General features: G+C 44.6%; 1 protein-coding gene across 1 annotated transcript in view; it reads right to left on the bottom strand.

Moving 5' to 3' along the window:
- The window catches only part of LOC115130784 (gamma-aminobutyric acid receptor subunit alpha-2-like), a 52,601-nt gene extending 27,018 nt beyond the window's left edge, over positions 1-25,583 (bottom strand). Inside the window, exons 1-3 of the mRNA XM_029662230.2 lie at positions 25,434-25,583; positions 21,971-22,114; positions 9,482-9,634 (exon numbers count right to left, since the gene is read on the bottom strand). Coding sequence (XP_029518090.2) covers positions 9,482-9,634; positions 21,971-22,114; positions 25,434-25,491 — 355 coding nt within the window. The 5' untranslated portion in view covers positions 25,492-25,583. The remainder of the gene's footprint in view (positions 1-9,481; positions 9,635-21,970; positions 22,115-25,433) is intronic.
- Between the last annotated feature and the right edge of the window lie 1,406 nt (positions 25,584-26,989).

The following is a 26,989-nucleotide window of genomic DNA, read 5'->3' as shown; positions in this document are numbered from 1 at the left end:
AGTATTTTTAGAACTAAGGTCCAGAATAAGTTCTTTGAATTTCTTTAACCAAGTTTTTTCTTAAATGTTCATTTGCTGCCCACTTCTCTGTGGCACTGAAATAATGAGGAGAATTAAAGAATAATAAACCAACTAACTCCTCCTTTTCAGAGCATATCCAATCATATCTAGAAATGGCCTGATTAAAGCTTACACAGCTATGGGCCATTTCTACCATGAACACATCAGCATTCTGTTTTTCGGTGCATATTATTTTGTGATGTACTTCTCCTTTATGTGATATACTGTGTTTATCATGTGAATGATACTCACCTCTGCAGTGATATGACATCAACACCATTGTCCCGGAAACCAAAGACCCAATCCAATTTGCATACCGCCCCAACAGATAGTGCCCACAAAGCTCCTCACTAAGCTAAAGACCCCGGGACTAACACCTCCCTCCGCAACTGGATTCTGGACGTCCTGATGGGCAGTCCCCAGGTGGTAAGGGCATGCAACAACACATCTGCCACACTGGCCCCTCAGTGGTGACATGCTTAGTCCCCTCCTGTACTCCCTGTTCACCCACGACTGCGTGGCCAAGCACTACTCCAACACCATCATTAAGTTTGTTGATGACACAACGGTGGTAGGCCTGCTCACCGACAACGATGAGACAGCCTATAGGAAGGAGGTTAGAGACCTGGCAGTTTGGTGTCAGGACAACAACCTCTCCGTCAACGTGAGCAAGACAAAGGAGCTGATCGTGGATTACAGGAAAAGGAGGACCGAACACGCCTCCATTCACATCGACTGGGCTTTAGTGGAGCGGGTTGAAAGCTTAAAGTCCCTCGGTGTCCACATCCTCAACAAACTATCATGGTCCAAACACCAAGACAGTCGTGAAGAGGGCACGACAATGCCTATTCCCCCTCAGTAGAATGAAAAGAGTTGGCATGGGTCCCCAGATCCTCAACAGCTGCACCATCGAGAGCATCTTGACTGGTTGTATCGTCGCCTGGTATGGCAATTGCTCGGCAACTGACCGTAAGGGTAAGGCGCTACAAAGGTTAGTGCGTACGGCCCAGTACATCACTGGGGCCAAGCTTTCTGCCATCCAGGACCTCTATACTAGGCTGTGTCTGAGGAAGGCCCAAAAAATTGTCAAAGACTCCAGTCACCCAAGTCGTAGACTGGTCTCTCTGTTACCGCACGGTAAGCGGTAACGGAGCGCCACGTCTAGGTCCATAAGGCTCCTTAACAGCTTCTACCCCCAATCCATAAGACTGCTGAACAATTAATCAAATGGCCACCCGGACTATTTGCATTGACACCCCACCCCCTTGTTTTTACACTGCTGTTACTTACTGTTTATCATCTCCGCATAGTCACTTTACCCCTGACTACATGTACATATTACCTGGACTAACCTGTACCCCCACACATTTACTCAGTACCGGTATTCCCTGTATATAGCCTCGTTATTGTTACTTTTTTTTACTTTTGTTTATTTAGTATATCAAATAAAATCAATTTATCAATGTCTCCCCATGTGTATAAAGCATATTTTGTAGTCTATATTCCCTCATGGACTACAATCAACCCCCTGCCTTTTGTAAACAGTCCAAGTCCTGTTGACACTGGTCACACCATTAAGCTAGCCTTCCTCTTGGCCACTAGCACTCCATTAAAATACCTTGCTATGGCAGAATGAAAATTCACTTGCCTTTTCAGGATGTCGCACAGGATCACATTTAAAGTGTTGCTCATTCATTGCACAGAAATACAAACAGCTATTGGAGCTGCAGAGCACATTCCCAAGGCTCCTGGCACCACAGAGAAACTCTGAACCGCAAGTAGACACGCAGAGGGGTTAGTCTAAGACAGTGGTTCCCAAACTTTTTATAGTCCCGTACCCCTTCAAACATTCACCCTCCAGCTGCGTACCTCCTCTAGCACCAGTGTCAGCGCACTCTCAAATGTTGTTGTTTTCCATCATTGTAAACCTGCCACACACACACACTATATGATACATTTATTAAACATAAGAATGAGTGTGAGTTGTTGTCACAACCCGGCTCGTGGGAAGTGACAAAGAGCTCTTGTAGGACAAATAATAATAATCTATAATTTTGCTCTTTATTTAACGATTTTACTTATAAAACCTTATTTGTTCATCAAATTATGAATAACTCACCACAGGTTAATGAAAAGGGTGTGCTTGAAAGGATGCACATAACTCTGCAATGTTGGGTTGTATTGGAGAGAGTCTCAGTCTTAAATCATTTTCCCACACAAAGTCTGTGCCTGTATTTAGTTTTCATGCTAGTGAGGGCCCAGAATCCACTCTCACATAGGTACGTGGTTGCAAAGGGCATCAGTGTCTTAACAGCGCAAATTGCCAAGGCAGGATACTCTGAGTGCAGCCCAATCCAGAAATCTGGCAGTGGCTTCTGATTAAATTCAATTTCCACAGAACCACTTGTTGCAATTTCGATGAGGCTCTCTTGTTCAGATATCGGTAAGTGGACTGGAGGCAGGGCATGAAAGGGATAAGGAATCCAATGTGTCACCCGTTTCAGGAAAGTACCTGTGTAATTGCGCACCCAACTCACTCAGGTCCTTCGCTATATCACATTTGACATTGTCCGTAAGCTTGAGTTCATTTGCACACAAAAAATCATACAATGATGGAAAGACCTGTGTGTTGTCCTTATTAAATGCAGACAGAGAAGAGCGCCAACTTCTTAATTAATCATGTCTTCAATTTTGTCCCGCACATTGAATATAGTTGCGGAGAATGCCTGTAATCCTAGTTTCAGATCATTCAGGGGAGAAAAAACATCACCCAGATAGGCCAGTCATGTGAGAAACTCATCATCATGCAAGCGGTCAGACAAGTGAAAGTTATGGTCAGTAAAGAAATCTTTAAGCTTGTCTCTCAATTTAAAAAACCTTGTCAATACTTTGCCCCTTGATAACCAGTGGACTTCTGTATGTTGTAAAAGCGATACATGGTCGCTGCCCATATCATTGCATAGTGCAGAAAATACACGAGGGTTCAGGGACCTTGCATTTTTACTGTAGTGTCCAATACGTCTTTCAAGCTGTCAGGCATTCCCTTGGCAGCAAGAGCCTCTTGGTGGATGCTGCAGTGTACCCAAGTGGTGTCGGAAGCAACTGCTTGCATGCACGTTACCACTCCACTATGTCAATGTGATTGGATCTTAATTATTTGACGAGGCTGCCGGTATTTGACATGTTGTTGTTATTTCACTGAACACTAGATGGTTTCATTTGATTTTTCTGTTGTTCTGGGACTGATTTGCACTTTTCGCAACAAAATACATTAATCTCTAGGAGACAACTTGTCTCCTTCCTGAGCGGTGTGACGGCTGCGTGGTCCCATGGTGTTCATACTTGTGTACTATTGTTTGTACAGATCAACGTGGTACCTTCAGGCGTTTGGAAATTGCTCCCAAGGATGAACCAGACTTGCGGAGGTCTACAATTTATTTTCTGAGGTCTTGGCTGATTTCTTTGGATTTTCCCATGATGTCAAGCCAAGAGGCACTTGGAGGTAGGCCTTGAAACCCATCCACAGGTACACCTCTAATTGACTCAAATTATGTCAATTAGCCTATCAGAAGCTTCTAAAGCCATGACATAATTTTCGTGAATTTTCCAAGCTGCTTAAAGGCACAGTCAATTTAGTGTATGTAAACTTCTCACCCACTGGAATTGTGATACAGTGAATTATAAGTGAAATAATCTGTCTGTAAACAATTGTTGGAAAAATTACTTGTCATGCACAAAGTAGATGTCCTAACTGACTTGCCAAAACTATAGTTTGTTAAAAATAATTTTTTGGAGTGGTTGAAAAACGAGTTTTAATGACTCCAACCTAGTGTATGTAAACTTTCAACATCAATTGTATGTATGTATGTATTGTGGCAAAGAAGGGGGTCGAGTGATAAGTGGCAGATATGTGAGAGCAGAACTAATAAACGGGCTCTGCCCGATCACTAAAATGGCCACCCCTGTCAGAACTACAGATCACAAAATGGCCGGCTGCCAAAACTACAAGTCCCAGGACCAAGGGGAACCCTCAGAAGGTGGAGCCGACTCACAGATAAAGGGTCAAGAAAAACCAGGAAGAGGAAGAGAGAGTGCTGGAAGGAGCTATGAACAATAGAGAAAGAGACTATAGAGATTGGCTGGATTTACCGTGTATGAGCTGGATTGTTTTGGACTTACCTGTTGGCATTTGGACCTGGACCTACCGAGAACCCGATTCGTGTACCGAACCCTGTATGCATTCTTGGGTGATTTGGTGACAGTTTACCACTTAGTTTGTGACAAACGCTCCTAACCTTGAAGAGGTTTGCCACACGTGGTGGAGGATGCGGGCATGGACTAACATACCACTGGTTAGGTAGAAGGAAAAAATAAATAAATGTTCAGTTAGCACTCCAAAGGGGAGTCAGGTTTTTTTGTTTGTTTTGGCTTTGTTTGGTTAGGACAGTTTTTCAGGAAAATGAGTATGGAGGGAGCCATACAGGCCCTGTTACAAGCGGCGGCCGCCCAACAAGAGGCAACTAGAGCTCAACAAATAGTTCATCAGGATGCAATGCGAATGTATCAGGACACGTTACAGATCCAGCACCGCACCAACCAGCTGCTCAAAGAAGAGCAAGAGAGAAACACCCGGGAGTTAAGAGAAGGCCTAAAGGGGCTAGCGGACCAAATTGGGGCTCAATTACCAGCTGCAAATACCCAGAGGAGGGCCAATCATTTTCTTCAAAAAATGACAGCGCAGGATGATGTGGAAGCATATCTTACCACCTTCGAAAGGACGGCAGAGAGGGAGAAGTGGCCGAAAGAAGAATGGGCAGGGCTTCTGGCACCATACCTGGCAGGGGACGCTCAAAAAGCGTATTTCGACCTGGAGTTGAAAGATGCACAGGATTACGATAAACTAAAGGGGGAGATCCTGACTAGACTGGGAGTGACCGATACCGTGAGGGCACACCGCTTTCACCAGTGGTCCTACCAACCGGGACAACCCCCACGAACACAGATGTTCGACTTGATTCACCTGGCACGGAAATGGTTGCGACCAGAGACCCGGTCATCCGCCGAGATTGTCGAGACCATCGTACTCAACCAGTTTCAGCGAGGTCTACCCCAAGAAGTGAGACGATGGGTTGGCCAGAACAAGGTACTTTCCGCCGACCATCTCGTGGGCCTGGTTGAACGGTATTGTACGGCAAGAACAGCTGAGCAGGCACAGGAGGAAAGATTCCCGTTCCCCAGGCATGGGAGAAACAGCGGACAGGGTAAGGCTGTCCCAACATATAGAGGGGGAAGAGAGCAGCGTGGGGCTATGAGGAAAGAATCAGAATCAGGCCGAGACACTAAGGGAAAAAACGGAAACCGGGACTGGGTGTCGAGGGGGTCTCCCCCCCGAACCCCTATTATCTGTTACAATTCTAATCAACCAGGACATATTGCAGCCTACTGCCCTATTAAAGAAGAGCCAATGCAATGTAACCTTGGTGAAAATGCAGATGATATACGGTATGCATGTCCTGTTGTAACCACTGTACTTGAAAGATCAAGAAACAAACATATGTGCAGGGTGAAGGTTGAAGGGAAAGAGGTTGAAGCACTGCTGGATTCCGGCAGTATGCTAACCCTGGTCGTTGCAGGCCTAGTGCCGACTCATAAACTGGATACAAGACAGAATATCAGTGTTACATGCATTCATGGGGATACCCGTCTGTACCCCACGGCCTTAGTGAGCATACAAACAGAGGACGGTCTGCTGGATTATGAGGTCGGCGTGGTCCCAAAGATGCCATATGATGTAATATTGGGTAGAGACTTTCCTAACTTTGCGAAGTTAGGCCACAAGAATGGCATATTTGAGAAGCCAACAACCCTGACCAAGCAGGAAGAAGCATGGGGCCTTCAACCAAAGCCAAGAAAAGAAGTCTCCCAGGGGACAACATCACAGGTGCTAGTAGGGGAGGAGGAGGATGAAGTGGCAAACCTCGCTGATAAGGAACAGCCCGGTACTAGTGGGGCTGGGGTCGATCTGAATCCAGAGGACGACGATCTAGAACCAGCAGACCTGGCAGAGTCCTTGACTAATTTTGAGACGGCCCAAAACCAGGATCCAACCCTGCAGCAAGCCAGAGCAGATGTGCAGGTCGTAGATGGTACTCCCATAAATGGTGGGATGATGCCTAATAGTTTTCCCCACTTCATCATGAAAAAGGGTTTGGTGTACAGAGTCTCGAAAATAGGGGTTGATGTGGTGGAACAGTTGTTGGTTCCCACTCGGTACCGGAGGACAGTACTGGATCTAGCTCATGGGCACATTCTGGGTGGACACCTTGGTATCGATAAAACCCGAGACCGGATTGTAAGGAGGTTTTACTGGCCAGGAATTCAAGCTGAAGTGGCTCGGCATTGTGGAGAGTGCCCGGAGTGCCAGTTAACAGCTCCCCGACCAGCTTTTAGAAGCCCGTTAGTGCCACTCCCCATAATCGAAACGCCATTTGAGAGGATAGCGATGGATTTAGTGGGCCCACTACCCAAATCCGCCAGAGGGCACCAATACATTCTGGTCATTCTAGATTATGCCACTCGCTACCCAGAAGCCATTCCCCTTCGGACGATGACTTCCAAAAATATCGCAAAGGAATTAGTGCTCTTGTTCACCAGGGTAGGGGTTCCAAAGGAGATCCTTAACGACCACGGGACCCCCTTTATGTCCCGCCTTATGGCGGACCTTTGTAAACTGTGGCAGGTGAAACAGTTGAGGACATCGGTTTACCATCCTCAGACGGACGGGCTGGTTGAGAGATTCAACCGAACCCTGAAGTCAATGCTCAGGAAGGTAATCGAAAAGGATGGGAAAAACTGGGATTGCATGTTGCCGTATCTGATGTTTGCCATCCCCGGGGAATCCCCGGGGAATCTTAGACATCGCCCGAGAAACCTGGGAGCACCAATCCACCCCGTATACTAGTGTCATAGAGCACGTCACGGCAATGCAAGACAGGATAGCGACAGTCATGCCCATCGTCAGAGAGCACATGAGACAAACACAAGAACACCAGCGGCACACTTATAACCGGCAGGCTACCCTGAGGGAATTTCAACCGGGAGATAAGGTGTTAGTGCTGATCCCCACGGTAGAGTGTAAACTACTAGCCACATGGAAAGGACCATATGAAGTACTGGAGAAAATAGGAGAAGTCAATTATCGGATCCGACAGCCAGGTCGACGGCCCCAGGAACAGATTTATCACATAAACCTGTTAAAAGCATGGAGAGAGAAACACTAATGGTCACATACCCCACACACATTCAGGAGACAGCCGAAGTAAATATTTCACCCACTCTGTCCCCAGCGCAAGTACAGGAAGTAAAGACCCTGATCCAGAAAAACAAAGATGTGTTTTCAGAGGTACCTGGCCGAACTGAGGTTACGGCTCATGATATCGTTTCCCTACCAGGGAGAAAAGTGAGTATGAGGCCATATCGGGTACCCGAGGCTCGACGGGCCGCGATTAGAGCAGAGACTGAGAAAATGTTGACAGCTGGAGTGGTCGAAGAGTCACATAGTGAGTGGTCTAGCCCAATTGTGATGGTCTCCAAGCCCGATGGGTCTTTGCGGTTCTGTAACGACTTTCGGAAGGTAAATGAAATCTCGAAGTTTGATGCCTACCCCATGCCCCGAGTAGATGAACTACTGGATAAAATTGGTCATGCTCGGTACATTACGACCCTTGATCTGACAAAAGGGTACTGGCAAATTCCTCTGACCCCCAGGGCCAAAGAAAAGACAGCCTTTGCAACACCTGACGGTTTGTTTCAATACACCGTCATGCCATTCGGCTTACACGGGGCCCCAGCCACCTTTCAACGGCTCATGGACAAAGTCCTAAAACCGCACAAAGCATACGCCGCAGCTTATTTAGATGACGTGGGGATCTACAGCCCAGATTGGGAATCCCACTTACCCCGGGTACAGGCAGTGTTAGATGCCCTTAGAAAGGCAGGGCTCACGGCAAACCCTGCCAAGTGTTATGTGGGGTTAGAGGAAACAGAGTATCTGGGATACACTGTGGGAAGAGGGTTAATCAAATCCCAACATAAGAAGGTGAAGGCAATTAGAGAATGGCCGAAACCAGTAAATAAGAAGCAGGTCCGAGCCTTCCTAGGGCTGACCGGTTACTACCGGAAGTTCATCCCAAGTTATGCCACAGTGGCCGCCCCACTTACCGACATGACTAGAGCCAGAGGGCCAAACATGGTCAAATGGGATGAAAGGGCCACCAAAGCATTTAGGACATTACAGGAGGCTCTCTGCTGTAACCCAGTGCTGGTGCTACCAGACTTTGAGAAAGAGTTTGTGGTTCAGACGGATGCCTCAGAGGTCGGCTTGGGAGCAGTGCTATCCCAAGAGGTAGAACACCCCATCCTGTTTTTAAGCAGGAAGCTGGAACCACGGGAAACCAACTACTCAGTCGTTGAGAAAGAGGCGCTGGCAGTAAAGTGGGCTCTAGAAAGCCTGAAGTACTACCTGCTGGGGCGCCACTTCACCCTCATCAGTGACCATGCCCCACTCACCTGGATGCATAGGGCTAAAGAGAAGAACGCTCGGGTGATGCGGTGGTTTTTGAGTCTCCAACCGTTTCATTTTGACTTGAAACACAGAGCAGGGAAGGAAATGGGAAACGCGGATGGGTTATCCCGCATGCATGCATATTTTGCTGCGGTAGCCCGACCTAGGGGGTCGGATCTAGGGGGAGAGATATGTGGCAAAGAAGGGGGTCGAGTGATAAGTGGCAGATATGTGAGAGCAGAACTAATAAACGGGCTCTGCCCGATCACTAAAATGGCCACCCCTGTCAGAACTACAGATCACAAAATGGCCGACTGCCAAAACTACAAGTCCCAGAAGCAAGGGGAACCCTCAGAAGGTGGAGCCGACTCACAGATAAAGGGTCAAGAAAAACCAGGAAGAGGAAGAGAGAGTGCTGGAAGGAGCTATGAACAATAGAGAAAGAGACTATAGAGATTGGCTGGATTTACCGTGTATGAGCTGGATTGTTTTGGACTTACCTGTTGGCATTTGGACCTGGACCTACCGAGAACCCGATTTGTGTACCGAACCCTGCTATCCTTGACCTCGCCTACGGCCTGGGTGGACCAGGACGGAGAAACAAACACACAGGTACTGTCCTGTTCGAAAGAACTCTCATTCTTGGGTGATTTGGTGACAGTTTACCACTTAGTTTGTGACAAACGCTCCTAACCTTGAAGAGGTTTGCCACAGTATGTATGTATGTATGTATGTATGTATAATAAAAATATTCAAAACTTTTTTATTTGCCGTACCATTGACGGCGTTGCACGTACCCCAGTTTGGAATACCTGGTCTAGGATAACATCACTGTCGGATAAGGAGTCCCATACTCACCAAACACAGTCCTAGCTGGCACGGACTCTCTGTTCAGCCAGAAGGACACTTGGGAGAGGATGACGGTCATAATGCATGGTAGATAGGTCTGGATCACAAAGTAACCAATCTTCCGCTTCAAATGGAAATGTGCCGTCATGACAGTGTATTCGCCTGTAGAGAGAGATTGCTTTATTCATTTATACGGCCTCGACTACAGTGCCACTCTTGAAGGATAGCGTTATTTATTTACGTCCGATTCTATTCGTTTTTCACCAGTTCATATGCGAATTCATAATAATATGGATGTGGATGCTTTGGGTTGGATATGCAATGTTCAAAACACTATGGACTTTTCAGAGTTCAAACAATAAGCCTATTGAATAAAGCTTTGTACATTGTAATTGTATAACCGCAATGCAAAACTAAACCTCTAACGAGGACATTCAATTATGCCAATGCCGCATGCATGACTTATAATGGGAGAATATCTCAAAGAGAACCCAAGATGAGAAGAGAAAGTTGTTTACCCACCTAATCCCAAAATATGTATTATTCCCTGTTATTTGAGAGCACTTGCAGTATTGCCTGCTTTCACCCCATTTACAGGGAGTCTTGATGCTCTCTCGCTCTCCTGTCTTCACACACACGTTATGTTCTTCTATACTCGTGGGGACCTAAAATACATTTCCATTCAAAATCACACTTTTCCTAAACCTTAACATAAACTTATCCTGTAACCATAACCACCAACTCCTTACCCTAACTCTAACCCTAAATCTAACCCCTAAGCTTAAAATAGCCATTGTCCTCATGGGGACGTGGGAAATGGGGGAGGATAATTTGCATGCCTGCCCTGATGTCACTCTGTCGTGGATGGGGAGGGTAATTTGCTTGCCTGCACAAATTGTCTCTCTGTTGTGGATGGGGAGGTTAATTTGCATGCCTGCCCTGATGTCTCTCTGTCGTCGATGGGGGGAGAGAATCTGTGAGACGTGGTGGGATTTACTCCAGAGAAGCTTATGCGTGCTTCCCTGATGTCTCTCTGTCGTCGATGGGGGGAGAGAATCTGTGAGACGTGGTGGGATTTACTCCAGAGAAGTTTATGCGTGCTTCCCTGATGTCTCTCTGTCGTCGATGGGGGGAGAGAATCTGTGAGACGTGGTGGGATTTACTCCAGAGAAGTTTATGCGTGCTTCCCTGATGTCTCTCTGTCGTCGATGGGGGGAGAGAATCTGTGAGACGTGGTGGGATTTACTCCAGAGAAGTTTATGCGTGCTTCCCTGATGTCTCTCTGTCGTCGATGGGGAGAGAATCTGTGAGACGTGGTGGGATTTACTCCAGAGAAGTTTATGCGTGCTTCCCTGATGTCTCTCTGTCGTCGATGGGGGGAGAGAATCTGTGAGACGTGGTGGGATTTACTCCAGAGGAGTTTATGCGTGCTTCCCTGATGTCTCTCTGTCGTCGATGGGGGGAGAGAATCTGTGAGACGTGGTGGGATTTACTCCAGAGAAGTTTATGCGTGCTTCCCTGATGTCTCTCTGTCGTCGATGGGGGGAGAGAATCTGTGAGACGTGGTGGGATTTACTCCAGAGAAGTTTATGCGTGCTTCCCTGATGTCTCTCTGTCGTCGATGGGGAGAGAATCTGTGAGACGTGGTGGGATTTACTCCAGAGAAGTTTATGCGTGCTTCCCTGATGTCTCTCTGTCGTCGATGGGGGGAGAGAATCTGTGAGACGTGGTGGGATTTACTCCAGAGAAGTTTATGCGTGCTTCCCTGATGTCTCTCTGTCGTCGATGGGGGGAGAGAATCTGTGAGACGTGGTGGGATTTACTCCAGAGAAGTTTATGCGTGCTTCCCTGATGTCTCTCTGTCGTCGATGGGGGGAGAGAATCTGTGAGACGTGGTGGGATTTACTCCAGAGAAGTTTATGCGTGCTTCCCTGATGTCTCTCTGTCGTCGATGGGGGGAGAGAATCTGTGAGACGTGGTGGGATTTACTCCAGAGGAGTTTATGCGTGCTTCCCTGATGTCTCTCTGTCGTCGATGGGGGGAGAGAATCTGTGAGACGTGGTGGGATTTACTCCAGAGAAGTTTATGCGTGCTTCCCTGATGTCTCTCTGTCGTCGATGGGGGGAGAGAATCTGTGAGACGTGGTGGGATTTACTCCAGAGGAGTTTATGCGTGCTTCCCTGATGTCTCTCTGTCGTCGATGGGGGGAGAGAATCTGTGAGACGTGGTGGGATTTACTCCAGAGAAGTTTATGCGTGCTTCCCTGATGTCTCTCTGTCGTCGATGGGGGGAGAGAATCTGTGAGACGTGGTGGGATTTACTCCAGAGAAGTTTATGCGTGCTTCCCTGCGAGCGGGAAGAGTGTAATTACAGGATGAAGATGATAATCACTCCACAGACATAACAGACTTAAGGTCCTCTACCGCCATTGCAATCAAGTGGCTCAAACACCAAAAGATTGTGGAGCATTTTGTGTAGATTGGTAAAACAAATCCCAATTAACTGGTTCTCAATATCCAGGCTCCATGTCAACAATTTGTGGAAATTGTGCAATGGGGTAAATACTTGTTATTGGCTCTTTATCTGTGGCTTAACAATGCCAAATTAAAAACCTCTACAGGATCGGTGTCCCTCCACTGGGACAGTTGAGCTAACATGCACTAATGTGATTAACATGACATTGTAAGTAATATGAAAAAATTCCTAGGACATAGACATGTATATGTGCAGAAAGCTTAAATTATTGTTAACTTAACTGCACTGTCCAAATTACAGTAGCTATTATAATGAAACAATACCATACTATTGTTTGTAGAGAGTGCACAACAACAACTTTTATCACGGCAACTGGTTTGATACATTCACCTCTGAAGGTAAATAATGTACTTACATTCAATAATCTTGCTCTGATTTGTCATCCTGAGGGTCCCAGAGATAAACCGTAGCATAGTTTTGTTTGATAAAATCCATTTTTATATTCAAATGTAGGAACAGTGTTCTACAGTTTGAATTCCCTGCTGTGTCTGGCTCCACACCCACCCCGCCATCTAGATGTGTGAAGGAGGTCCTGGTGGGAGGCACTGGTGAACAACTGAGCAAGAGAGTGTCTAGTTTGAGTGTCTAGTTTGAGAAACAGACACCTCACAAGTCCTCAACTGGCAGCTTCATTAAATAGTACCTGCAAAACACTAGTCTCAACGTCAACAGTGAAGAGGCGACTCTGGAATGCTGGCCTTCTAGGCAGAGTTGCAAAGAAAATGCCATATCTCAGACTGGCCAATAAAAAGAAAAGATTAAGATGGCCAAAAGAACAGACACTGGACAAAGATATGGCTTTTTCTTAGTAACTTGCCTAGAAAGCCAGCATCCCGGAGTTGCCTGTTCACTGTTGACTTTGAGACTGGTGTTTGGCAGGTACTATTTAATGAAGATGCCAGTTGAGGACTTGTGAGGCGTCCGTTTCTCAAACTAGACACTCTAATGTACTTGTCCTCTTGCTCAGTTGTGCACCGGGACCTCCCACTCCTCTTTATATTCTGGATAGAGGCAGTTTGCGCTGTTCTGTGAAGGGAGTAGTTAGTACACAGCGCTGTACGAGATCTTCAGTTTCTTGGCAATTTCTCACATGGAATAGCCTTCATTTCTCAAAACAAGAATAGACTGAGGAGTTTCGGAAGAAAGGGCTTTGTTTCTGGCCATTTTGAGCCTGTAATCGAACCCACAAATGCTGATGCTCCAGATACTCAACTAGTCTAAAGAAGGCCAGGTTTATTGCTTATTTATTCAGAAATTACTCTCTCCAGAAATAAGTCTCTCACCGAGGTCTCCAACCTCGGCCAACAGCTCCGCCCCCCCGCAGCTACTCGCCCAAGCCTCTCCAGGTTCTCCTTTACCCAAATCCAGATAGCAGATGTTCCGAAAGAGCTGCAAAACCTGGACCCGTACAAATCAGCTGGGCTTGACAATCTGGACCCTCTATTTCTGAAACTATCCGCCGCCATTGTCGCAACCCCTATTACCAGCCTGTTCAACCTCTCTTTCATATCATCTGAGATCCCCAAGGATTGGAAAGCTGCCGCAGTCATCCCCCTCTTCAAAGGGGGAGACACCCTGGACCCAAACTGTTACAGACCTATATCCATCCTGCCCTGCCTATCTAAGGTCTTCGAAAGCCAAGTCAACAAACAGGTCACTGACCATCTCGAATCCCACCGTACCTTCTCCGCTGTGCAATCTGGTTTCCGAGCCGGTCACGGGTGCACCTCAGCCACGCTCAAGGTACTAAACGATATCATAACCGCCATCGATAAAAGACAGTACTGTGCAGCCGTCTTCATCAACCTTGCCAAGGCTTTCGACTCGGTCAATCACCATATTCTTATCGGCAGACTCAGTAGCCTCGGTTTTTCGGATGACTGCCTTGCCTGGTTCACCAATTACTTTGCAGACAGAGTTCAGTGTGTCAAATCGGAGGGCATGCTGTCCGGTCCTCTGGCAGTCTCTATGGGGGTGCCACAGGGTTCAATCCTCGGGCCGACTCTTTTTTTCTGTATATATCAATGATGTTGCTCTTGCTGCGGGCGATTCCCTGATCCACCTCTACGCAGACGACACCATTCTATATACTTCCGGCCCGTCCTTGGACACTGTGCTATCTAACCTCCAAACGAGCTTCAATGCCATACAACACTCCTTCCGTGGCCTCCAACTGCTCTTAAACGCTAGTAAAACCAAATGCATGCTTTTCAACCGTTCGCTGCCTGCACCCGCACGCCTGACCAGCATCACCACCCTGGATGGTTCCAACCTTGAATATGTGGACATCTATAAGTACCTAGGTGTCTGGCTAGACTGTAAACTCTCCTTCCAGACTCATATCAAACATCTCCAATCGAAAATCAAATCAAGAGTCGGCTTTCTATTCCGCAACAAAGCCTCCTTCACTCACGCCGCCAAACTTACCCAAGTAAAACTGACTATCCTACCGATCTTCGACTTCGGCGATGTCATCTACAAAATTGCTTCCAACACTCTACTCAACAAACTGGATGCAGTTTATCACAGTGCCATCCGTTTTGTCACTAAAGCACCTTATACCACCCACCACTGCGACTTGTATGCTCTAGTCGGCTGGCCCTCGCTACATATTCATCGCCAGACCCACTGGCTCCAGGTCATCTACAAGTCCATGCTAGGTAAAGCTCTGCCTTATCTCAGTTCACTGGTCACGATGGCAACACCCATCCGTAGCACGCGCTCCAGCAGGTGTATCTCACTGATCATCCCTAAAGCCAACACCTCATTTGGCCGCCTTTCGTTCCAGTTCTCTGCTGCCTGTGACTGGAACGAATTGCAAAAATCGCTGAAGTTGGAGACTTTTATCTCCCTCACCAACTTCAAACATCTGCTATCTGAGCAGCTAACCGATCGCTGCAGCTGTACATAGTCTATCGGTAAATAGCCCACCCATTTTTACCTACCTCTTCCCCATACTGTTTCTATTTATTTACTTTTCTGCTCTTTTGCATCTGATCATTTATCACTCCAGTGTTAATCTGCAAAATTGTAATTATTCGCCTACCTCATGCCTTTTGCACACAATGTATATAGACTCCCCTTTTTTTTCCTACTGTGTTATTGACTTGTTAATTGTTTACTCCATGTGTAACTCTGTGTTGTCTGTTCACACTGCTATGCTTTATCTTGGCCAGGTCGCAGTTGCAAATGAGAACTTGTTCTCAACTAGCCTACCTGGTTAAATAAAGGTGGAATTTAAAAAAAGAAAAAAAAAAAAAAAGTTTTCAGTTGTGCTAACATAATTGCAAAAGGGTTTTCTAATGATAAACTTGGATTTAAAATGATAAACTTGGATTGGCTAACGCAATATGCCATTGGAACACAGGAGTGATGCTTGCTGATAATGGGCCTCTGTAAAGTTATGCAGATATTCCATAAAAAATCTGCCATTTCCAGCTACAATAGTAATTTACAATATTAACAATGTCTACACTGTATTTCTGATCAATTTGATGTTATTTTAATGGACTTTCTTTTCTTCTTCAAAAACAAGGACATTTCTAAGTGACCCCAAACTTTTGAACGGTAGTGTAGATATTATCTAAAGTACCTCGACTAACCTGTACCCCCGCACATTGACTCGGTACCGGTACCCCCTGTATATAGCCTCGCTACTGTTATTTAATTGCTGCTCTTATTTTTTTACTTTAGTTCATTTAGTAAATATTTTTCTTAACTGCATTGTTGGTTAAGGGCTTTTCACCGGATTGTATTTGGTGAATGTGACATTTGATTTGAACCCTTCTGCCTCAGCCAGGGTTGGGAGGGCCAGAAACATGGATCTTACCCTTCACCCCTGGCTGAAGAAAACCAACAGTGCACCTCAGCCACGCTAAAGGTCCTAAATGATATCATAAGCGCCATCGATAAAAGACAGTACTGTGCAGCCGTCTTCATCGACCTGGCCAAGGCTTTCGACTCTGTCAAACACCGTATTCTTATCGGCAGACTCAACAGCCTTGGTTTCTCTAATGACTGTCTCGCCTGGTTCACTAACTATTTCAGTGTGTCAAATCGGAGGGCCTGTTGTCTGGACCTCTGGGCAGTCTGTATGGCGGTGCCACAGGATTCAATTTTCAGGCCGACATTTTTCTCTGCATATATCACTGATGTCACTCTTGCTGCGTGTGATTCTTTGATCACCTACACAGACGACACCATTCTGTATACATCTGGCCCTTCTTTGGACACTGTGTTAACAAACCTCCAAACCAGCTTCAACGCCGTACAACACTCCTTCCGAGGCCTTCAACTGCTCTTAAATGCTAATAAAACGAAATACATACTCTTCAACCAATCGCTGCCCACACCCGCCTGCCCGACTAGCATCACTACTCTGGACGGTTCTGATTTATGTGAATATGTGGACAGAATATGTGGACAACTACAAATACCTAGGTATCTGGTTAGACTGTAAAGTCTCCTTCCAGACTCAGATTAAGCATCTCCAATCCAAAGTTACATCTAGAATCGGCTTCCTATTTCACAACAAAGCCTCCTCCACTCATGCTGGCAAACTTACCGTCATAAAACTGACTATCCTAAATATCCTTGGCTTCGGCGATGTCAATTACAAATTAGCCTCCAACACTCTACCCAGCAAATTGGATGCAGTCTATCACAGTGCCATCCTATTCATCACCAAAGCCCCATATACTACTAAAGCCAACAGCTACTTTGGCCGCCTTTCCTTCCAGTTCTCTGCTGCCAATTACTGGAAGGAATTGCAAAAATCACTGAAGTTGGAGACTTATATCTCCCTCACGAACTTTAAGCATCAGCTGTCAGAGCTGTACACAGCCCATCTGTAAATAGACACGTTGGTGGTGAGGGACTCTTCACTGTTCTAAAGTGGAAGGGAGGTGCCTCCCCTATAGCTTGTTAAATCCGCCACATTTGATTGGGAATGGAGTAGACCAGGGGAAGGATGCCTTTCCAGCAGATGAGCAATGCACTCTCATTCCAGAAGAAGGCAGGCAGCTTGACATACTCCTCTGTGGGTGCAAATGAAGATGGAGAGCCTGGTTCTAGATAGCTTCAGCCTCCTGTCGGCACTGATGACGCCAGCACACCCTCACTTGAGATGCTAATGTCCAATGCATCTGATGGAATCTAGGCCAATCATTTGATTTCACATTAACTTTAGTCCTCTGAGCAAGTTGACCTTTATTGAGACGAATCTGGTCCTGGAGGCAGAGCTGTGCGATTTCTGCTAAATGGGCCATCTGCAAAGTCAAAATTGGCTGTATACCATTACAAAAATAATGTAAACAAAAATATGGTATTTTTGGTGTTTAATTTAAAGTTTTGGTTAGGATTAATGTTAGAAGTGTAGTTAGGTTTAAAATGTAATTTTATGACTTTGTGGCTGTGCCAGCTAGTGACTAATATGCCAAGCTGCCTCCAGTAAATGAGTCACCCCAATAAATGCCAACCTGTGTCCTCTGATAAAGGACAGAGGGAAGGAAGCATGGGCTACAGTGCCTATGTAGGACTGCTGCCATTGACCCAGGTGAGGGGGATAAAGACAAATAGATAAAGATTAATACACTTGATTGGTTAGAAAACAAACCCACAATATTTTCATTGAAGGTCCAATGCAGCCTTTTTTAATTTGATTTTTTATATCAAATCATTTCTGGGTAACAATTAAGTACCTTACTGTGATTTCTTTCAATGAATATGGTCCAAAATAAACAAAAACAGCTTCTTAGCAAAGCATTTTGCTAGGACTGTCTGAGAGTGTTATGAATGGGGAGAGAAAAACTGAAAACTTGCTGTAATTGGCAGAGACGTTTGGAACTCTTATTGGTCTATTAACCTAAAGAGGCTGACATTTCAGACTGTGGTTTCAAACAGCTCTTACACTAAAGGGGCATTATCATAATTTTCACAATTTCACAGTATTATTCCAACCTCATAGCATAATATGACCTCATATATATAATAAACACAGATTAAATTCATGGAAATGTACAAATATTTACTTCTAATGTTATTTTGTCATTTTCTGTCCACACATTTGCTTTGGTGAACACCCCTCTGTTCTCTCTATGTGAGTCAATGTAAAAATAGAACAAAATGAAGTGATTTGCTAGAAGTATTTTGCTGTTATTCTCGTGGCCCTATTGCAAGTCCCTGGCACTCAAGCCTCAGTCACCCAAGATGTCCCTCGCACTCAAGCCTCAGTCACCCAAGATGTCCCTCGCACTTAAGTACAGTCACCCATGCCAAATGACCTAGTTTACCCCCACGGTTGATGACACACTGACACAGTGCTGATGAACGATTCCTTTAAAGTCAGACAATCAGCAAATCTGTAGCGGGAAAATACAACAAATGGATTTTCAGCAAAGGGGGCTCCTCCGTATTTCACTTGGGAAATGTTCCTAGTGGGACTTGGGCCCAGGAATGAAATATTTTACTCACTTTCAGACTAGTAGCATCTCAGCTACAACATTTGGTTCCTTGGAAGTTGTCGGAAGGTACGTTTTTGGTTTGACATTGGTTCTGGGAATGAAGCCATACATTTTCTGACCAGATAAACAACATTTGTTTTAAATGTTCTGAGAACATTTTGCCTGTTCTAGGAATGTTTATTTTTTAGGTTATAGAGAGTTTGAGAACATTTTACTCTGGTTCTTTGAAAGTTTTGCTGGGAGATTTTACTAACACTCTTTTTTTTTTATTTAACCAGGCAAGTCAGTTAAGAACGAATTCTTATTTACAATGACGGCCTAGGAACAGTGGGTTAACTGCCTTGTTCAGGGGCAGAACGATTTTTACCTTGTCAGCTAGGGGATTCAATCTAGCAACCTTTTGGTTACTGGCCCAACGCTCTAACCACTAGGCTACCTGCCACTCTGAAAACGCTCTGAGAATTCTGAATAACTTCCTTAATGAACTTTCACTTAATGTTTCAATAAGACTTCATAACACTGCTATAGTGGCTTATTTCGGGTTAACTTAAAAAAAAACTCAAAGCACAGATAGGACACATGGAAATTCATTTCCATAGGCATGAATGATTTTTTTATTGTGACACGGCATCAGCGAGATTCAAAACAATAATCTTATGTTCTCTCTCCATGGAATTAGTCCACTGCCCCACCTTAGCATGCAATGTTTTTTGGATGATAGCAAAGCTGTTCATTTTAGTAATTTCAAAGGAAACAAGCACTCATTAAGATCAGGTGTGGCCAATTAGTGGGCGCGGCCAACACACCTGAACACATTTAACAAGATAGAGGATAGAGAATTTTGTTGATGCTGAGAATGGAATGTATATGTTTTTAAATACCACTTAAAACGCTCTGAATGTTAGTGTTGTGGTTTTTATAGAACATTTTCTTGACATTCTAAAAACTGAAATTATGTATTTAAAAACTCTTACAACGTTATCTGAATATTAAAGTTTTCTTGTCATTATGGCAAGTTTTCTTAATGTTCTCGGAACAATTTGAGAACATGATTTTAAATAGAACCACAAGGAAACCTTTAGGAAACATTATACTTTAGTACTAAAATTCCCATAGATGAACGTTGCTAAAGTTCTTAAATAATTTGTTAACATGACTTTAAATAGAACCATGTGTAAACCTGTACGAAGCGTTATGCGTAAGTACTGAAATTCCCACAGAACAATTTGAGAACATGACTTTAAATAGAACCATGAAGAAACTGATGTACTGAAATAACCACAGAACTTTGTTTCTTAACTTTCTCTTGAACAATTTGAGAACATTCCCAATGTCAAACGTTCCTAGAACATTGCCAGAATTGAAATGAAATGTAATCATGTTTGAAGTTTTAGGAAACGTTCTGTTTAGAGTAATGAAACTGGAGATGAAAGAAAGGAATACCTAATTAGGTGAGGTGCTGGCTAGCGGAGTAGAACACTTGAAGAATTAAAGGAGAGCCGCACACTCTAGGAGCTCAGATGCAATAATTGAATAACCTAATAACCAATGTTTCCGCATCTGATCTCCTAGAGTGTGCGGCTCTCTTGATCTTTTTAAAGTAATGAAACGCCAAGAAAATACTTTTTTTTTTGGTCGTTTCTTAAATGTGCTGAGAATGTTCCAAAGCAATTATCCTGCATCATTCCCAGAAAGTTGTGGGAAGATTGTATGCAAAATAACCATAGGACAACATGCTCTCAACAAGCTCTAAGAAACATATGGTTCTCAGAATGTTATGTGCTAGCTGGGATTATGACTGGAGCATTTAGTTGAGATTGGAGGGCTTTTCCTGAATGAAAACAGAGTTGGGATTGCAATTGGATGTTAAAACAGCCAACAGTAGTATTCTCTACATCGTTGGAATGTAGACTTCTGGGTAATAATGGAGAGTATGTTTGTCTAAGTGAAGGAGAAGAAGAAGGGGAAGGAAAGAAGTGGGGAAAGGAGGAGGAGAAGAGATGATCAAGAGCGTTTCAAACATGTAGTGACTTGTCTGATGAGAGTGCTCCCCAGAGACGCGTGTGGAGACATTCAGAGGGGCCAGATACTAAACATTGAAGACATGAGCCACCGTATTGATCCACCTGGCTGATCCATGCCATGCAACGTAGCTGTGGCTTTTCTGACCTATAATGAACTACTGTTCTGTATCTTCACAGGAGCTAGTACAGTTTGCTTTTGTTCCGATGGTGAATCATGTAATGTAGTTAAAAAAAAAAGGAATATACTGTAATTCCACGAACCTTCAGTACTATACATATGTTGTAACTCCTCTTAAATTAGATGAGTAATTGCATTTTAAAATGTCATAATGTTCAATGATGAAAAACAATGTGTTAGCCATACTCCAGCATAAACAAGCCTGTCTGTCATCTCGATGGAGTGTACGTGTCACTGTCGGTTCCCTTTCTTTTCGCTAATGACTCCCCTCCATCTACTTTGTTGAATGCTTTCCCCATCTGTTCCTATACGCAGGCTTCTTCCTTCCTGTGTTTCCGAGGCCCAGAACACCACAAATCCTAATTTAACACTCTGGTGCACTTTGGTGAGACAAGGCTCTGTTTGTGTCTTACGACAGCTCCAAAATAAGACCAGCAGCACAGCTCAGGAATAAAGAGGCGGCTCTCCTTTCAGAACGGAGCTCTCCTGTGTGTCTGAGTGAATGGCAGCTCCTACAGCTGTGCTTTTGTTTCCCATTAATGTTGCAATTAGGCACAAAGTGCTCACTCGCTCCCTCCCCTCCACGCTCCTCTCCAACCGACTGAGGAGAGCAGGAGTTCTTGACTCCCGTAGGAGTCCAATGGGTCCAAAGTGGAAAGTCTCGTTTTCCGACAGTCAAATCAGAATCATCGGTTGTTGTTTTGTGCTGTTGGTTCCCCAGTTAGACTAAAATGTATTTTGGAGAAATTCTAGTCGCAGCTCCTATGAATAAACTCAGACATGCAGCATCTCCCACTGAGAAGACATGGAATAAACATTCTGTCATCCTCTGTTATCCACTGGCTGAGTCAACTAACAGTGCATTGCAACCTGAGTTGTTAGTACTCTTGAGGAGACTTGGTCTATCCACAGTGGGACCTTGGGAAGATTTCATAAGAACACATACCTAGTCCTTGGTTGCACAAGCAGAATGGAAGATAAGAGTGAAATGTGATGGTGGATTCAGTAGCCAAAACGGGTTGAGAACCACAGAACAAACCGATGCAGTCAGTAGTAGCAAGCAGTGCCTCTCACTGAAGTGGGCATCAGGAATCTTAAATGATCTGTAGTAAAAACATCACATCTGCTCCACTAAACTTTGGCCATCTACAAAGTGATCTTGGATAAATTATGTATTTTTGTTTCTCACTTTCTTCATTTGCTGGCAGAGGTGGGATCCAGGCCTGCAGGGAGAGCTTGTGCTCATGATCTAGTTGTCTAATTGGATGAATAACCAAGTGAAGTAATATCCTGAGCGTACCTGTGCTGGACTTGATGGTTTCTTGGCCCACTGTTTGGCCGAGCAGGTCGTACTGGTTCAAACGGGAGCTCTCTCCTTCCACCACCACAGAGTCGGCAGCCTTACTAGTCCAGACGTAAGTCACCTCTGACATTGTATAGGCATCTAAGATCACAAAGGGAGTGAGGTTAACACCATCAGTGTGGTATGTGAAAAATAGGCATATGAAAATAGGGCAGTGATTCATTCTCTCTTGGGCAGTGATTCATTCTCATTTCTGATGATTCAAGAGAATAGTGTCTAATGTCATGTAACTGATTAAGGGTTGTATAATCCCCCCCCCCCCCCAAAAAAAAAATCAACTCCATGACTATGTTGCCCATTGTAAGCAAGATCATTACATTTTGTTAGGCAAATGAAAGAAAATGACTACTGCCTTGAGAAATCAACACCGTATAAATGATATAAGATCTAGATCTATATCACACCATATTAGTGTATATATATATATATATATATATATATATATATATATATATACACTGCTCAAAAAAATAAAGGGAACACTTAAACAACACAATGTAAGTCAATCACACTTCTGTGAAATCAAACTGTCCACTTAGGAAGCAACACTGATTAACAATAAATTTCACATGCTTTTGTGCAAATGGAATAGACAACAGGTGGAAATTATAGGCATTTAGCAAGACACCCCCAATAAAGGAGTGGTTCTGCAGGTGGTGACCAGACCACTTCTCAGTTCCTATGCTTCCTGGCTGATGTTTTGGTCACTTTTGAATGCTGGCGGTGCTTTCACTCTAGTGGTAGCATTAAACAGAGTCTACAACCCACACAAGTGGCTCAGGTAGTGCAGCTCATCCAGGATGGCACATCAATGCGAGCTGTGGCAAGAAGGTTTGCTGTGTCTGTCAGCGTAGTGTCCAGTGCATGGAGGCAGTACCAGGAGACAGACCAGTACATCAGGAGATGTGGAAGAGGCCGTAGGAGGGCAACAACCCAGCAGCAGGACCGCTACCTCCGCCTTTGTGCAAGGAGGAGCACTGCCAGAGCCCTGCAAAATGACCTCCAGCAGGCCACAAATGTGTATGTGTCTGCTCAAATGGTCAGAAACAGACTCCATGAGGGTGTTATGAGGGCCCGACGTCCACAGGTGGGGGTTGTGCTTACAGCCCAACACCGTGCAGGACGTTTGGCATTTGCCAGAGAACACCAAGATTGGCAAATTCGCCACTGGCGCCTTGTGCTCTTCACAGATGAAAGCAGGTTCACACTGAACACATGTAACAGACGTGACAGAGTCTGGAGATGCCGTGGAGAACGTTCTGCTGCCTGCAACATCCTCCAGCATGACCGGTTTGGCGGTGGGTCAGTCATGGTGTGGGGTGGCATTTCTTTGGGGGGCTGAACAGCCCTCCATGTGCTCGCCAGAGGTAGCCTGACTGCCATTAGGTACCGAGATGAGATCCTCAGACCCCTTGTGAGACCATAAGCTGGTGCGGTTGGCCCTGGGTTCCTCCTAATGCAAGACGATGCTAGACCTCATGTGGCTGGAGTGTGTCAGCAGTTCCTGCAAGAGGAAGGCATTGATGCTATGGACTGGCCTGCCCGTTCCCCAGACCTGAATCCAATTGAGCACATCTGGGACATCATGTCTCGCTCCATCCACCAAGCCACGTTGCACCACAGACTGTCCAGGAGTTGGCGGATGCTTTATTCCAAGTCTGGGAGGAGATCCCTCAGGAGACCATCCGCCACCTCATCAGGAGCATGCCCAGGCGTTGTAGGGAGGTCATACAGGCACGTGGAGGCCACACACACTACTGAGCCTCATTTTGACTTGTTTTAAGGACATTACATCAAAGATGGATCAGCCTGTAGTGTGGTTTTCCACTTTACGTTTGGAGTGTGACTCCAAATCCAGACCTCCATGGGTTGATAAATTTAATTTCCATTGATAATTTGTGTGATTTTGTTGTCAGCACATTCAACTATGTAAAGAAAAAAGTATTTAATAAGAATATTTCATTCATTCAGATCTAGGATGTGTTATTTTAGTGTTCCCTTTATTTATTTTTTAGTGTTCCCTTTATTTATTTTTTAGTGTTCCCTTTATTTTATTTTTTTGAGCAGTGTATATAAAGTCATCACATCTTCGTACCATGGGAGTTTTATACAGAGAGTCAGATCTCTTCCAAACCGTGGGGGTTTTATGCAGAGAGACAAATATGAAGAGGCTAAGACATTTCAAAGAGTAAACATTGACACAGTGAGTCATCAACGCCATTAGAGAATGATTTTCTCCCGCTGCCTGTCTTGCTGCGCCATGAAAACACTTAACATACTGTATTAACTCCTCCAAACATTTAAAGTAAGGCTTTTATTATTAATTGGCATTGGCAATGGTTGAGTTTCTTTTAATAGGCTGAAGGTTTTATAGCCAGGGGCCGGCTTGCAGTGCACTTCACAACATGCAATGACATACTGACTCAGGTAGCGTTTTATTTGATTTTAGGGGATGAAGCACTAGTTTGTTTTGTTTATCATCTGAACAATAATGCATCATGCAACTGAACGAACATATCCACATTGTGTATAAAAATAATATTTTCAGATTCTACTTTTTCAATTAGCATAATTTCTAGAGCTCCTTCAATAAAGTCTTTAGAATTGGGTTTTGTGGTATGGAGCAATATAAGTGCCAACAGAAATTGATTAAAAATATTTTGTTGTGCCACAATGTGCCACTCTAACTAACATCCAAGGGTAGTAGCAGCCAAAGGAGAGGAGAGCGCTGCATCGATACTAGGATGAAAACAGAGAGCTCAACTCAGCCACCAAACCCAATAACACTACCTTCTTATCTTTTTCCCAGAAGCTCAGACCAAAGCCTTTCTAAATATGTGCTGCTACTGACAGCGTGTGTTTTAAGTGAAAACATGTGTGGGCGGTGGGAGGTAATTCTACACCCTTAGTGGTTATGGAATGGTTATTGCTGTAACAAAGTTGAAATTTAAAACTCAGTGTTTGTAGCAGCAGAAACAGAGTCTATTCTTATCCTGTGTCTTGTTTGGTCTTGTATCCCCTGTTTGGTTTGTTTAGTTATGGTGTGGGACTTGAGAGTGGGACTGTATGCGGGTTTAGGCTCAAATCAAATGAAGCAAGAAGATCAAATTCTGCCTCTTGGAAAAGCCAATGTGACAGTGTTGTTGACATGGAGCAGAGTGAGGAGCCGCGCTGAACGACACTGAACACAAAAGTTACAGTGGTGATTTATTCAAAACTGGTGGCCCCCCAACTAAATCAATGTGACCTACACACATACGACACATGACCTATTGTACGACTTAAACTAGACACATTTTGATTCCTGCACGAGTTTCAAATCGCATGTTCTTTTCATGAGAGTAATGCCCTGGCAACCCAGTGACGCCGTGCGTCTATGTATTTGGTATGCATTACTCACAGCTGCCAAACTTCAGGGGACATGAGTGGAAGTCCATGGGGAAGTCCTCCAGATGCATCGGACACTCTGCGTGAACCGTCAACCTAGATACAATACATACAGCCCAATGCGTCACTGTAGTGTCCCAAAACACAGATCCAGTTGAAGTCGGAGGTTTACATGCACCTTAGCCAAATACATTTAAACTCAGTTTTTCACCATTCCTGACATTTAATCCAAGTACAAATTCCCTGTCTTAGGTCAGAGGATCGCCACTTCATTTTAAGAATGTGAAATGTCAGAATAATAGTAGAGAGAATTACTTATTTCAGCTTTTATTTCTTTCATCACATTCCCAGTGGGTCAGAAGTTTGCACACACTCAATTAGTATTTGGTAGCATTGCCTTTAAATTGTGTAACGTGGGTCAAGCGTTTCGGGTAGTCTTCCACAAGCTTCCCGCAATAAGTTGGGTGAATTTTGACCCATTCCTTCTGGCAGAACTGGTGTAAGTGAGTCAGGTTTGTAGGCCTCCTTGCTCGCACACCATTTTCCAATTCTGCCCACACATTTTCTATAGGATTCAGGTCAGGGCTTTGTGATGGCCACTCCAATACCTTGACTTTGTTGTACTTAAGCCATTTTGCCACAACTTTGGAAGTATGCTTGGGGTCATTGTCCATTCGGAAGACCCATTTGCAACCAAGCTTTAACTTCCTGACTGATGTCTTGAGATGTTGCTTCAATATATCCACATAATTTTCCTCCCTCATGATGCCATCTATTTTGTGAAGTGTTCCAGTCCCTCCTGCAGTAAAGCACCCCCACAATATGATGCTGCCACCCCCGCGCTTCACCGTTGGTATGGTGTTCTTCGGCTTGCAAGCTTCCCCCTTTTTCCTTCAAACATAACGATGGTCATTATGGCCAAACAGTTCTATTTTTGTTTTATCAGACCAGAAGATATATCTCCAAAAAGTACACTCTTTATCCCCATGTGCAGTTGCAAACCGTAGTCTGGCTTTTTTTTATGGCGGTTTTGGAGCCGTGGCTTCTTCCTTGCTTAGTGGCATTTCAGGTTATGTCGACATAGGACTCGTTTTAAAGTGGATACAGATACTTGTGTACCTGTTTCCTCCAGCGTCTTCACATGGTCCTTTGCTGTTGTTCTGGGATTGATTTGCACTTTCCCACCAAAGTACGTTCATCTCTAGGAGACAGAAAGCGTCTCCATCCTGAGCTGTATGACGGCTGCGTGGTCCCATGGTGTTTATACTTGTGTACTATTGTTTGTACAGATAAACATGGTACCTTCAGGCGTTTGGAAATTGCTCCCAAGGATGAATCAGACTTGTAGAGGTCTACAATTCTTTTTCTGTTGTCTTGGCTGATTTCTTTTGATTTTCCCATGATGTCAAGCAAAGAGGCACTGAGTTTGAAGATAGACCTTGAAATACAACCACAGGTACACCTCCAATTGACTCAAATTATGTCAATTAGCCTATCAGAAGCTTCTAAAGCCATGACATCAATTTCTTGAATTTTCCAAGCTGTTTGAAGGCACAGTTAACTTAGTGT

This window comes from Oncorhynchus nerka, linkage group LG6, assembly GCF_034236695.1.
Source record: "Oncorhynchus nerka isolate Pitt River linkage group LG6, Oner_Uvic_2.0, whole genome shotgun sequence".
Lineage (NCBI taxonomy): Eukaryota > Metazoa > Chordata > Actinopteri > Salmoniformes > Salmonidae > Oncorhynchus > Oncorhynchus nerka.
The sequence above is the reverse complement of the archived record's forward strand: the minus strand, read 5'-3'. Positions and strand labels throughout refer to the sequence as shown.